Source organism: Ranitomeya variabilis, chromosome 4 (assembly GCF_051348905.1).
Source record: "Ranitomeya variabilis isolate aRanVar5 chromosome 4, aRanVar5.hap1, whole genome shotgun sequence".
Classification (NCBI taxonomy): Eukaryota; Metazoa; Chordata; class Amphibia; order Anura; family Dendrobatidae; genus Ranitomeya; species Ranitomeya variabilis.
Genome location: NC_135235.1, coordinates 288,227,886 through 288,243,033, shown reverse-complemented (window position 1 = coordinate 288,243,033; position 15,148 = coordinate 288,227,886). Strand labels below are relative to the sequence as shown.

At 41.8% G+C, this 15,148-nt stretch overlaps 1 protein-coding gene across 1 annotated transcript in view; it reads left to right on the top strand.

The window, feature by feature from the left end:
* Positions 1-15,148, top strand: part of C1QTNF12 (C1q and TNF related 12) — a 56,896-nt gene that overhangs the window by 26,681 nt on the left and 15,067 nt on the right. Inside the window, exons 2-6 of the mRNA XM_077250117.1 lie at positions 7,385-7,501; positions 7,968-8,085; positions 10,252-10,436; positions 11,728-11,836; positions 12,695-12,785. Of these exons, the coding sequence (XP_077106232.1) occupies positions 7,385-7,501; positions 7,968-8,085; positions 10,252-10,436; positions 11,728-11,836; positions 12,695-12,785 (620 nt within the window). The remainder of the gene's footprint in view (positions 1-7,384; positions 7,502-7,967; positions 8,086-10,251; positions 10,437-11,727; positions 11,837-12,694; positions 12,786-15,148) is intronic.

Sequence of the window (15,148 nt, the reverse complement as noted above, 5' to 3'; positions counted from 1 at the left end):
TCCATTTGTTGTGCATCAGATAGACTTGAATGATCAAGTGTGATATGCAAAAATGGAAAAATGGATGAGAATAGGACATGTTCTGAGTTTAACACAACGGACACATGGATCCGTTAAAACTGAATGTGTGAATGGATCCAATAAACTCTTTGGGCCAGTATGCTGTGTATCTGTATGAATGTAGCCTTAATAAAATAATATGAAACATTCTAAAAACAGGGCATTTCAGAGTACCGAGACCGCGACAAGCAGGTCACAAAAAATCAGAACTATTTGGATATTTGACAACTTGTTTAACACAGTCGCAGTACCTTGTGAGTCGCATGCTGAGATTTAGCAGCTGTATACAGCGACCTTTGGCTGCACGAAACATGTAACAGTCAAAGCCGCGACAAGCCTCAGCCTTAACCACACTTTAGTAGATCAGATTCCATAACAGTGTTTATGGCAAATTTACTCAATGTGAAGGCACTAATACTTCAAAACTCCCCACAATATTGAATGAGTACTTATATTCATCATATGTAGACCCCCCACTACATTTACATATTTGTGATGTCTTGATTTCAGGGAAAAATATATATTTATTAGTACTCTTTATAGAAATCTTTATTAGTGTCCAGTTATATACAGTCATGGTTGGAAATGTTGGCACCCTTTAAATTGTTTCAGAAAATGTAGCAGTAGTATTTCTCCCAAAAAATTATTGCAATGACACATGTTTTGTTATACACCTGTTTATTTCCTTTGTGTATATTGGAACAACATAAAAATGAAAAAAAAAAGCAAATTGGGCATAATTTCACACATAACTCCAAAAATGGGCCTGACAAAATTGTTGGCACCCTCAACTAACATTTAGTTGCACACCCTTTGGAATAAATAAGTGTAATCAATCGCTTTCTATAACCAGGGCCGTATTTAGAGTTTCTGCTGCCCTAGGCACTTTTAGTGCTGCCTCCCCCATTGGTGAGTATGACACTATCGGCAGTGACTTTGGCAAGAATCGCTGTTGTGAAAATAGCCTTTTGCAGCAGATCGGGCAGTTTTTTTGCATCTGCCGCGTAACGGATCACTTACAACGGATCACTTACGGCAACACTGCGTTTGGCTTCATTCATTCCCTATGGGATTTGTGGCACTTGCTGTGATCTGGCAAATGTGGTACCATACCTCCCAACTCTTGAAGGGAAAGAGGTATAAAGGTTGCGGCGCACGTAGTGCGCCGCGGCAAATTTTGGGCCACGCCTCTGACCACACCCATTTCACAACTAGTCACACCCATATCCAAGTCCCAACCACACCCATTTAGCACTGCTGATCACAACTGTTTCATATACAATAATTATAACCAAAAAAATATGGCCACACATGATGCTCCATACTGTATAATGACCGCACATGATGCTCCATACTGTATAATGACCGCACATGATGCTCCATACTGTATAATGACCGCACATGATGCTCCATACACTGTATAATGACCGCACATGATGCTCCATACACTGTATAATGACCGCACATGATGCTCCATACACTGTATAATGACCGCACATGATGCTCCATACTGTATAATGACCGCACATGATGCTCCATACTGTATAATGACCGCACATGATGCTCCATACTGTATAATGACCGCACATGATGCTCCATACTGTATAATGACCGCACATGATGCTCCATACTGTATAATGACCGCACATGATGCTCCATACACTGTATAATGACCGCACATGATGCTCCATACTGTATAATGACCGCACATGATGCTCCATACTGTATAATGACCGCACATGATGCTCCATACTGTATAATGGCCACAAATGATGTTTAATACTGTATAATGACCGCACATGATGCTCCATACTGTATAATGACCGCACATGATGCTCCATACTGTATAATGACCGCACCTGATGATCCATACTGTATATTGGCCACACATGATGCTCCATACTGTATATTGGCCACAAATGATGCTCCATACTGTATAATGACCCCACATGATGCTCCATACTGTATAATGACCCCACATGATGCTCCATACTGTATAATGACCGCACATGATGCTCCATACTGTATAATGGCCACAAATGATGTTTAATACTGTATAATGACCGCACATGATGCTCCATACTGTATAATGACCGCACATGATGCTCCTTACTGTATAATGACCGCACATGATGCTCCATACTGTATATTGGCCACACATGATGCTCCATACTGTATATTGGCCACAAATGATGCTCCATACTGTATAATGACCCCACATGATGCTCCATACTGTATAATGACCCCACATGATGCTCCATACTGTATAATGACCGCACATGATGCTCCATACTGTATAATGGCCACAAATGATGTTTAATACTGTATAATGACCGCACATGATGCTCCATACTGTATAATGACCGCACATGATGCTCCATACTGTATAATGACCGCACATGATGCTCCATACTGTATATTGGCCACACATGATGCTCCATACTGTATATTGGCCACAAATGATGCTCCATACTGTATAATGACCCCACATGATGCTCCATACTGTATAATGACCCCACATGATGCTCCATACTGTATAATGACCGCACATGATGCTCCATACTGTATAATGACCCCACATGATGCTCCATACTGTATAATGACCCCATATGATGCTCAATAGTGTATAATGCCCCCCTCCCATCTTGTATGCATGGCTCACCTTCCTCCCATCCCATATGCATGGCTCATATCCCGCCGCATATGCATGGCTCATAATTCCCCCCCCGTATGCATGGCTCATATCCCCATATGCATGGCTCATAATTCCCCCCCACCTCCTGTATGCATGGCTCATAATTCCCCCCCTGTATGCATGGCTCATATCCACCCCCCCCCCCGCCCCCTGTATGCATGGCTCATATCCCCCCCACCTCTTGTATGCATGACTCATATTCCCCCCTATGCATGGCTCATCTCTCCACCCCCCCTCCCCTGTATGCATGGCTCATATCCCCCTATGCATGGCTCATAATTCCCCCCCACCTCCTGTATGCATGGCTCATAATTCCCCCCCCCCCTGTATGCATGGCTCATATCCGCCCCCCCCGCCCCCCTGGCTGTATGCATGGCTCATAACCCCCCCACCTCTTGTATGCATGACTCATATTCCCCCTATGCATGGCTCATCTCTCCCCCCAAACCCCCCCCCCCTGTATGCATGGCTCATCACTCCCCCCTCCCCCCTCATGCATGGCTCATCACTCCCCCCTCCCCCCCATGCATGGCTCATCACTCCCCCCTCCCCCCCATGCATGGCTCATCACTCCCCCCTCCCCCCTCATGCATGGCTCATCACTCCCCCCTCCCCCCCATGCATGGCTCATCACTCCCCCCTCCCCCCCCATGCATGGCTCATCACTCCCCCCTCCCCCCCATGCATGGCTCATCACTCCCCCCTCCCCCCCATGCATGGCTCATCACTCCCCCCTCCCCCCCATGCATGGCTCATCACTCCCCCCTCCCCCCCATGCATGGCTCATCACTCCTCCCTCCCCCCCATGCATGGCTCATCACTCCCCCCTCCCATGCATGGCTCATCACTCCCCCCTCCCCCCCCATGCATGGTCGGGAGAAGAAAAAAAAAAAACCTTGCTCGCTTGCTCAGGTGCCGCCCCCCGCATCGTCCCCGCCCTAGGCACGTGCCCTCGAGTGCCTAGTGGCAAATACGGCCCTGTCTATAACCATCAACAAGCTTCTTACTCCTCTCAGCTGGAATTTTGGACCACTCTTCTTTTGCAAACTGCTGCAGGTCTCTCATATTTCGCCTTCTCCCAACAGCAATTTTAATATCTCTCCACGGGTGGTCAATGGGATTTAGATCCAGACTCATTACTGGCCACTTCAGAAATCTCCAGCGCTTTGCTTCCATCCACTTCTGGGGGCTTCTTCAAGTATGTTTGGGGTCATTGTCCTGTTGGAAGACCCATGACCTAGGAAGCAAACCCATCTTTCTGGCACTTGGCACTACATTGCAACCCAAAATCCTTTGGTAATCTTCAGATTTCATGATGCCCTGCACACAGCCAAGGCACCCAGTGCCAGAGTGAGCAAAACAACCCCAAAACATCTTTCAACCTCCACCATATTTTACTGTAGGTACTGTGTTCTTTTCTTTGTAGTTTTCAGTAAACAGTGGAATGATGTGCTTTACCAAAAAGTTCTATCTTGGATTCATCTGTCCACAAGATGCTTTCCCAAGAGGATTTTGACACGTACATTTTGGAAACTTGCAGTCTAGCTTTTTTATGTTTCTATGTCAGCAGTGAGGTCCTACTGGGTCTCCTACCATACTGTTTCATTTATTTCAAATGTCAATGGGTAGTTCGCACTGGCACTGATGCATCCTGAGCCTGTAGGACAGATTGAATTTCTTTGGAACTTGATTGGGGCTGCTTTCCCACTATCTGGACTATCCTGCATTGCAACCTTACATACATTTTTCTCTGCTGTCCATGTCCAGGGAGATTAGCTACAGTGATGGGTTGTAAACTTCTTCATTATGTTGCACACTGTGAATAAAACAACATTGAGATCTCTGGAGATGGACTTGTGACCTTGAGATTGTTGATATTTTTCAACAATTTTGGTTCTCAGACAGTTCTCTTCTCTTTCTGTTCTTCATGCTTAGTGTGGCACACACAGACACACAATGCAAACATCCTGTCAACTTCTTTTTATCTGGCTTCAGGTGTGATTTGCATATTGCCCACACCTGTTACTTGCCACAGGTGAGTTTCAAGGAGCATCATATGCTTGAAACAAAGTTGTATACATACAATTTTGGAAAGGTGCTAACAATGCTGTCCGGACCAGTTTTGCAGTTTTGTGTGAAATTATGGCCAATTTGCCTTTTTTTTCCTCTGTTTTTATCGTTTTGTTCCAATACACAAAGGAAATAAACATCTGTATAACAAAATGTGTAATTGCAATAATTTTCTGGGAAAAATACTTCATTTTCTGTAACAATTCAGAAGGGTGCCAACACTTTTGGCTATGACTTTATATTTGATAAAGTTGCATCATTTAGAGCCTGCAAGGTGCGACAGAGACAAAGACGATTTATTACCCATATTGCACAAGACATATCTTGGCCTTGCCATCTTTTCTTGCCTCACCAGAAGAAATTATTGTTCTTTTATTTTATTATTAGAAATAAAATTGACATTTTTTTTTATGAGCACAATGGTCTTGCCCAATGGCTATTATTCTCGCTGCTGGGTTTTATTGCATCCTGTTTAAAGTGTGGCTGGCACATACTCACACCCTCATTTCACTAATGGGGAAAGCACACTTTTGCCGAAACGAGCCGACGCTGACTCCTTTAACCTCTCCTTGGTCAGACATTGACACTGAGTCTTACAGCAGATGCCACTTTGGAGGCTGAAAATCGGAGGCAAAGAAATTTATACAAATGGTATATGAAAGTTAATTATCCATATGAGATATAACATTTTCAATGTTGCATTGAACCTTTCATCCGCCGAGGGACGCGGCTTTACGAGATGTCATCGCCAGGTGTCTCTGTTGACTGTTTATTCTTATTTTTAGTGCCAAATTGTTAGGGTGTGAACAACAGTTTAGGCACCCTTGGGCAAGGCACCTGGAATTATTATTGTACTAAAACTTCCTAGATGAGAGAAAATAAAATTGCCATATTTTCCCATCTTAGCGTATTTTACAGTCTGTATACTGATCGGGCTGAACGTGGTCCTCCCAACCTGAACTTACAGCCTTATAGACCCATATGAGGTTGTAAAGTTTAGGTAAGGAGAGCCTCCAGACCGGGAACTGCAGTCCGAATACAGACCATGAAATACACTCATGTGATACTGAATGTCCACCCTAGGAGTTCAGGACTCTGATCACACAGGGTATGTGCTGCTGTCCTGACGTACCTTTCCTTCGGTATTTTCCCACTGTGTATGTTTTCATTAACACATTTACTGGTTCCAGCAGTTATTACACTAGTAGGTGCCATGGACACTTCATTTGATGCCTTTCATTTACCACTTGGCGGGTTTAAAGTGTTACAGGATGCATATAAGGCACGGCAGGCAGGCTGCGGATCATGCCGTTTGCTGCGTTGAAGTTAAGTGGAATTCTTGTCCATGGAATTCAACAACAAGGCATAAACGTTATGATTAAAATGAATAATTTTTTAGTTGCCTTTAGTTTCTTTTAAATTAACTTTTAAGCCGTTATGTGAAATTATTTGTTAGCAATATATTCAGAATGGAAGGCTCTGACGTATGCCAAGGAACAATATGCCAAGGGATATTGTTTGGCATATTGGAGATCTAAAGGCTCTTATAGATACATTTTTTTTGCACATATAGTATATTTCCCTACATATAGAATGATGGTAGTCTTAAAATTTATATTTTATAATTTTATTTAATAATAGCTTTTTCTTATCCCTAAAAAGTCACTTTGCGTCTCCCTTCTATCTAATATGCTCTTTCCTGCCTGTTGTCAAGGCTAATCCTTCTCTAGCAGCAAAGACACCTTAGGCCCCATTCACACATTTGATGTTTGTGGACATGTTCTATCCATTGTATATTGTGGCTAGAACATGAGCCCATTATAGTGTACATCCCTTTTCACATAACGTTGTTTTTTTATGTAAAAAAAAAATCCAGTATATGTCTGATTTTGATCCAATGTGCAGGTCAGACTTGACCATTCCAGTAAATGAGGCCACAGAAAAAATGGACAGCTCGCTGATGCCACCTGTGTTGCACCCATGTGCTCTCCATTTTTCACTGATTAGTAAAAGGAGGAGCTTTGTAAACTTCTCAGTTTTTTTATGCAAAATAAAACCGATGACACTCATGAAAAAAGGAGCAAAAATAGATGAACATGGGATCAAACACACTGAAATGTGGTCTTTTTGTGCGTAGAAGATAAAAACTGAAATGTGAATCAGGCCTTTCATTGATTTAAATGTAAACAATATAATGTGTCATTTCCCCAGTGATAGAGCACTGGCTGCAGCTGACTAGCGATTTAAGGAATCAGATTTGCTTGTGGCTGTCTTGCCCCTAAATTTATCAATGTGTTGCTCAGTGTTTGACAAATTTTGTGCAAGGTCAGTATTTTTCAGCGAGGTCATTATTCTGGGGCTTTTATGAACTGTCTCCTACCTGCCAGCTCCTATATTGATTGACTGGCCTGGTGCGATGTCATCGTTGTGGTGTAGCCTTCGCAGAGCTCCCGTCATGCAGCCACGGTCTCCTGATCGGCTAGCTGGATCAGGGTCCTGAGAATTTATTTTGCTCATCTCTATTTTAATGTAAGGTTCCTTTTTCTATCTTTTGTTTAGCTTCCTGAATCCTTTGGTCCTGAAAAACCAGATCCTGCATCAACATGGGTGAATTTTAGAGACCGAACTAACGATGGGACATACCCAAAAAAGAAATGTAAATCTAACAAGAATTCTGTGAGTATCTGCATTGCTCGGTTTTTCGCCATTGTTCGACTGATCCATTTTTCCCAACCAAGAACAAGTTTAAACATTCCTAGCTTAAAACATTGCAATTAGCTCGCTCTTTTTTTCCTCCCGTATTAATTGATCTCTAATTTAAAAGTATGAATGTTTGCTGATATTAATATATTGTAAATATATTTTGACTTAAAGGGGTAGTATCAATTATATAGGTTATCCCCTATTGATAGGATATGACCCCAATCAATTCCTCTGCAAGCCCCATGTGGACAGAGTGGAAGATGCGCTTAGAGGACTGTGATTGTCAATTTTGGGCAGTCCCAACCTCTGCTCCATTCAGATGGGGTTCTTGCAACTTATGTGTATTGGTACCTTAAGATCACTTCTAGAAATAGTGCAATAAATTGGGGAGCACTGGACTGTACATACCATAACGTTTTAATTTTTTCTTATTTTTCAGAGACTATCTGGGCCACCAGGCCCACCAGGGCCACAAGGGCCTCCAGGGGCCCCAGGAATGCCAGGAGCTGAGGTCACACATGAAGTATTGTTGCAGGAGTTCAAGCAGATACTCAAAGGTAGTGTGATTCTTTGAACAATGCTTCAAATATATATTTTGGACTAAAGGCCCCCCCATACACATTAGATGGCTGCTGGCTGAACAATGCTTCAATCAATCATTCAGCCGACAGCTATCTCAGCCATCTTTCCATACACAAGAGCCCTTGATCAGCTGAACACTTTTGTTTTCCCTATGAAATAGCCAATGACTGACATCTCTGGTGATGGGTTATTTCCGAGAGAACAAAGTGATCTGCAGGCCAAAATCAGACATGCCCAATCGACATCTCTTGTGACCATCAGTTGGCAGGTGCCCTATACACACATTAGATCGTCGGCCAAACACATCTATATCTGCAAGTTTGGCAGACAAAAGTCTAATGTGTATGGGAGGCTTAAGTTGTGAACAATACCACTAGAGATAGATCTGTCACGATTCTGTTGTCAGAATACCTGGAGTCCGGGGCTCCTCCCCTGTCCCTAGCGCAAGTGGCACCCTAGCTATCCCTACTCCTCAGATTACTTCTGATGGTGAAGATGCTGGGGCCACATACCTTGCAGAACTCCTGAATCAGCCCTATATCGGTCTTCCTCCCCCACCCAGGGAAGTGGAGAGTAATAGTGTATGTATGTACTCAAACCAGACTAAAAAGGGAGTATGTACAGGGATGAATGAAAATACCAAACATACAAATATGCACTCACAAAAAAAGAGAGGAACACCAGGTAGAAAAGGAATAGTAACCAAATAGGACAGGATGAAGAACTGCACACAGCCGAAACATCAAGCAACAGTCACAGAACAATACTTCAAATGCCTCTAACAACAACCGACTCCTCCTCTCCACACCAGGCAGTACAAGACTAACACTTACAATCCATATTGCCAGAGGCCAGTATATATAGGAGATGAGAGTGGTCAAGACTGAACAGCTGAGATCATCCAAACAGGAAGGTTTCAGAGACTCTATGCTGAACAGCTCAACCCCTGCACTACTAACAGAAACCTGCACCAATCAATATAAAGGAGAAGTGCTTCTAATCAGTGGAGGAATACGTGAAATCAGACGCTGCAGTTATCTGTCCCTTCTCTGTTGTGGAAAACCCATGACAAGATCGAAATGCCATTACTGTGGTGGCTAGTTATTTTGGTGATGTTATTCTCCAATATCCTAGAAGTAGATTTTTGTGAAGGACAAGTCTGTTAGCCGAGGACTACCTGTACCCACTAGCATAAAAATGGCGTAAAAGAAATGAGAGCCTTCATTTATTAGCATGTATAGAAAGTAATTACAAAGAGTGTCCCTAGCTCTGGAGGACTCAATATGTCCGTACATTACTCAGCATAATGATATCAAGGTGTAATACTTAACTTCTCCTGTGGCAGCAGTGTAGGGAAACTAAATATTTGTTGCTGGTTTCCCTGCTGTGATCCCCTTCATCTGGATGACACCTTGTGTTTGGCTTAATGGTTGATGATCTTTCTAATGTCTAAAATATCGGATGTGCTCTTCACAAAAATACATATCCAGCTTAGCTTGAATGGGGGCCAATTGAATTATGTTTTTAGACTATAAGATACACTTTTTAGCAGGAAATAAAAAACCTGAAATCTGTGCCCAGGTGGGCCTCGGGGGTGCCAAAGCCCCTCTGACTACTTCCGAATCACAGGGCAGAGCACTGATATAGAGCTCCGCCAAATCATATAGAAAATGTGCAGCTGTTCATAGCTGTTCTTCCTGCCCTACTCTGATCTGTATGTTTAGTGTTGGGCAGAAGAAGACAGGATACCAAAGGACACAATTCTGGAGTCTGGGGAAATTAGTAATTACCAGGTACCGTATTAATTTAACTTATTTGACTCTAGGTTACCAGGGATCATAATGTAATCTTCCTAGTAATACCTGTTTATATTACCTTAAACCACTAGGAGATAAATTATATGCCCTGATATATCCTTATATTTTTCTGCACTGCCCAAGAACACCAGAACTAGTGATATTAGTGTCTTCATTGCTTCACATAACCAGGGAACTTATCATTTTAACAATATAACATTTTTCTTATTTTTTAAACCTAGGTGTGAACTATAATCTGGCGAGTCTTATAGTGTAAAAATGGTATTTTATTATATTTTTACTGTTCTCTTTATAATATCTGATCAATATATTTTTATTTCTTAGAGGCCACAGAGCGTCGCTCGACATCAGGTGATAGTGCTGATCACACCAGTGAACCTCCTCCTCTGGTACTCCCAATAAATGATCTCTATCCATATAGGCGAATAGATGAAGCTTTTCATTGTCAACTTAAGGGTCCTGTGCCTGTGGACAAAAGGACATTGGCAGAACTTCAAAATTTTCAACTGGTAAGAAATAAGATAGGAAAGCAGTGGACACATATCACTGACCAAGGAGAAAGAGGCCAACAACGGTGGACTGAGAGTCTACAGGGCCTAGGACATTAACTGAATGGACTCAAACTGGGATAAGTAATTTACTCAGTCAGAGACTTAACCAGGACAGTTGTTACATCCTTTCTGCAATTTTTTTAGCAGGTCAAAACAACTGCGTTACTCAGTAGGGGTCAACGATGAGTACAAGAGAAAGTTGTCCCAAAGTAAAAAAAAATTGATTTTTTTTTTGCATTTTCCTTTTATCTAAAAAAAACTGTTGAGGCTAACCTTGTCCCTATTCTGTTACTTAGCTACCAAAATTGAGAAGTTCAATAATGAAGAATAATTGTCCCATCTACGGTATATGTTAAATGTATATTTTTTGGGCATTTTTTTATTTTTCACATATCACAATCTGTCTTAAAAATAATAAATGAAAATCTTGCAATTTTCACATTGGCCATTGTTTTTTTCTTTAATCACACCTTTTGTTTAAGGAAACAACACATGTACATAGCCACAATGGTCAGACCCCAACCCTATATTTTGTAATGAAGCATCTAGTGAGCATGTACAGAAGTAATTGTAAAGGGAGGAGGGAGCAGGGTCAGCGGTGACATCGCCTATTGTGATTGGTGCATCCTGTGTTATGAGCTTCATATAGCGGTGTTATCAGTCACTGTAATCCTGCCTCTAACGATAAGTAGCCTGCTGAAAACTCTTCCTGATAGAACAGTAAGTATGAGTCTTAAAAAACCCAAGTGGCCGGTGTGAAAATTACAAGATTACTAATTTTTTTTTTTATTAAAAACATTATGATATGAAAAAATAAAAACTGCAAATTGTTAAAAATAAATGTAACACAAAAACCTAAGGCTACGTTCACATTTGCGTTGTGCGCCGCAGCGTCGGCGACGCAACGCACAGCGCAAACAAAAACGCAGCAAAACGCATGCAAAACGCTGCGTTTTGCGACGCATGCGTCCTTTTTTTGGTTGATTTTGGACACAGCAAAAATGCAACTTGCTGCGTCCTCTGCGCCAGGACGCGTGCGCCGCAGTGACGCATGCATCGCAAAACGCAAGTGCAACGCATGTCCATGCGCCCCCATGTTAAATATAGGGGAGCATGACGCATGCGGCGACGCTGCGGCGCCCGGCGCTGCGGCGCAGACGGCAAATGTGAACGTAGACTAACTTAAACAATAGGACATTTTCTGATGATGGCTTCCCTTCAAGTATATGTTGCTTTGTTTGAATTGCAGCCAACAGCTAAGGGCTCCTTCCTTCGTGGTTCTGGGATGAACCTGCCAACAGGTCGGTTTACAGCTACTATTCCTGGGATTTACCAGTTTTCTGCTCATATTCATATAGGTAAGTGAGCAAAATGGTTTCTGCTTTAAATCTGAAAGGATGTTATCTATTGTGTAAGGGGGGTTTCTCCATCATGCACTTTTTTTTTGCATACCTTGCACATAGCCCCAATATAATTAAAGGGGCATGAAATGTTTTCAACAAAAGGATGAATGTCAACCCCTTGGATACCACTCCGGATGGCTGGAAGTGATATCTGCACGATTTGGATGTCAATAGGACTACTGAAGTCTGTCATTGGCTGCACCGGTCAGTTGAGTAGAAGAGCGCGTCATTGTATGTCTCTTCTAGTCATCTGACTGCTGCAGTCAATTTCAGGCTTCATCGGTCATGTTGACGTGCGGAGCTGATGCAAACCTCCGGAGGGGTTTCCACGATGGTGATGGAAAGTGACTATGTCTCTGTTTGTTGCCTTGAAAATATCCAGACCTTGAAAAATAAAATAGCTTTCAAAGATGGAAACCCCTTTTAAATGATGAGCTCCTACAACTATTTCCTGTAACAATATTACATTATGTTAAGACACATTATATCGTCATTCTTATGGTACGCGGGTTGAAGTGTGAACATAATATGTAGGCAGAGTCAACTTCAGTAATTCTATTACACTCATCCATCTACATCCCAAACTTGACAGTGAGCTCACTTTGGAGATCTTATTAGAGGAACTCGCTGATTAATGAACATTCATTCTTGGAAACCTAGGGGTGGAACTTGGGAGTAAGAGATTGATTTTCCTTTAGCACCACCACTGGGGAACAACAGAATTACACTGGTCTTAATAAAATTGATAGTGTTCGGTTTCTGGCATGTAAAAGTACTATTTTACTGAACTGCATCCTTCAATAATGTTTGTAGATCACAGTGAGATGAAGAGCAAAGGACAGTTGCGTCCACGGGGCAGTATCCGCGTCCAGATATGCATTGAGTCCCTTTGTCATAGATATACGTAAGTAAGGAATATATATCAGATATTTGGTTGAAATGACTTCTCTTTCTATAGCACCACTGTTGTTGAGAGGCTTTGTCTGGAATTGCAGCTCAACATCATTAATTCACACATCCAATGTTTAGCAGTCTAAATGTGGACTGCGATGCCCGATGCAGCCGTATGTTCCTTACTCAAACTCCATAGCCTCATGTACTGTAGGTCCATGAGGATGTCGATTTCTGGTCAGAAGACCCGCGGCCGGTCCATACTCACACTGCTAAACATAGATGTGAGAAGCGTCAGACTGGGGGGGGGGGCAAGGAACCACCAATGACATTGTTTCTGGTAGCCCACTGTTTAGATGCATGCAAATATTTCCTGACTCTTTTTCACAATAAACTTGGTAGTTTGTTAAATGAATTATATAATGCTGCTTTTATCTGTATATGTTACATTAAATGTTCTGTTCCATTTACTGTTCATGTAGGAGGCCCACCGGGGAATTCACCTCTCCCCCGGTAGGCCAGTCCACATCTGGATGTATGAATTCGACTTTAATCACTCCTTTAAAATCACTGCCTTCTTGAGAAAAAGTAAAATGCTGATCACACGTTATTCTATTTTTTGAAGATATTCTTTATTTTTCCACCTTTATTCATTCCATACGGTTGCTTTTTTTCTTCTTATAGAGATTTATTGGTTACTTCATATACTGAATATCACAGTATGAAAAAAGCTATACGGTAGATATTTTTATTGTCAGCAGTAAAAATATAATGTGTTCCCCTCTGCTGAGACCCCCAGCTCAGTTGTAGTCTGCCGGGGAACCTGACATCAAATGTTTAATTCCCCTGCAGCAACAACATAGGAGAAATGAAGCATTACATGGCGCGTATTAAAATCTATGGACTGTGCATGTCATGTAAGGACATACTGCGTCCTCCACAGTGAAGGATGCCCTTTGTAGTCACTCTCCAAACTGAGGGATCCTTTTTAATTCGGAATGTCCTATGGGGTACTTAAATGGGTTGTCTAAGCCAGACAACCCTTTAATAAGGTATATTGATCCAGAAGAAGATAAAAATCAAACCTTTTATGAACTATCTGCCAATTTACCCTCAGGCCATGTTCCCACATAACGTAAATAATTGCATTTTTTTATGCGTTTTTTTTTTTATTTTATAAATTCTGCTGTGCTTAACTGTCCAAACAAAGTGGATGTGATTTCACGAAAACTCGTGTCTATGGTGCATCCTAAGATTCTGTTGATCTGAGCAATTTTCACAGTTTTTTCTCTATAGGCTTCTATACGGAGTCTGAAAAAATATGCATGTATAAGGCCGGGGTCACACTATCATTATTTGGTCAGTGTTTGGTCAGTATTTTACTTCAGTATTTGTAGTCAAGACCAGGAGTGGAACAATCAGAGGAAAAGTATAATAGAAACACGTCACCACTTCTGTATTTATCACCCACTCCTGGTTTTGGCTACAAATACTGATGTAAAATACTGACCAAATACTGACCAAATACTGATAGTGTGACCCCGGCCTAAAACAGTTGCATTTTTAAGTTTAAAAATCAGCTTTTCTGTTCTAAAAACTGCGTTAACAACATTGCTTAATATCTGCACCAAAACCGCATCAAATAAAGGGGAAAACGCAAAAAATACAGCAAAAACACAGTAATCAGAGAAGATTGTTATTGTGTATTTTGGAAAACATAAGGCTAAAGAGCAGCAGAAAAAAAGTCAGCATTTACGCTACATGTGAACATGGCCTCAAAGAAAGGAAGGACTCTTTTCTATCAAGCAGCCTCCAAGTACCCTTCATTTGCAAGGAAGGTATCCACCCTTTACTTAAAGGGGTTATCCAACCTTAGGCTACAAATTTGCAATCACTCTATGTGACTGCAGACTTGTGAATCCTTACAGTGCACACTGTCAGGATTCTCCAGTGTCAGCACTAGGAGCAGGCGGTCATGTGACCGCAAGTATGTAATATGCATACTTCCGGGCACAATCTGACTAGACGTGTGAAGCCACAATCAATGCAATTGGATTGGACAAGGCCGTGCATGTCTAGTTGGCATGTGACCGCATGTATGCAAATCATATACTTAGGGACATACTACAGGCAAGTTGATTGGCTTCTTCAGAACCGGCAGAATTATTAATGCAGCTTTGGACTATAATTTAGGATCTGTGCAACATCCATAATAAAATACATTTACATTTACAAAGTTACTCAACCTCTGGGGATTAATTTCGAGGTTTGGAATTCTGTTAGCTAGGTTGTAAAATTTTCTACGAAGAATGCAGCAAATATTTCATTTTCTTGATTATTATTTATAAAGTGCTGGCCAGTCTATTGTGTGCAAGA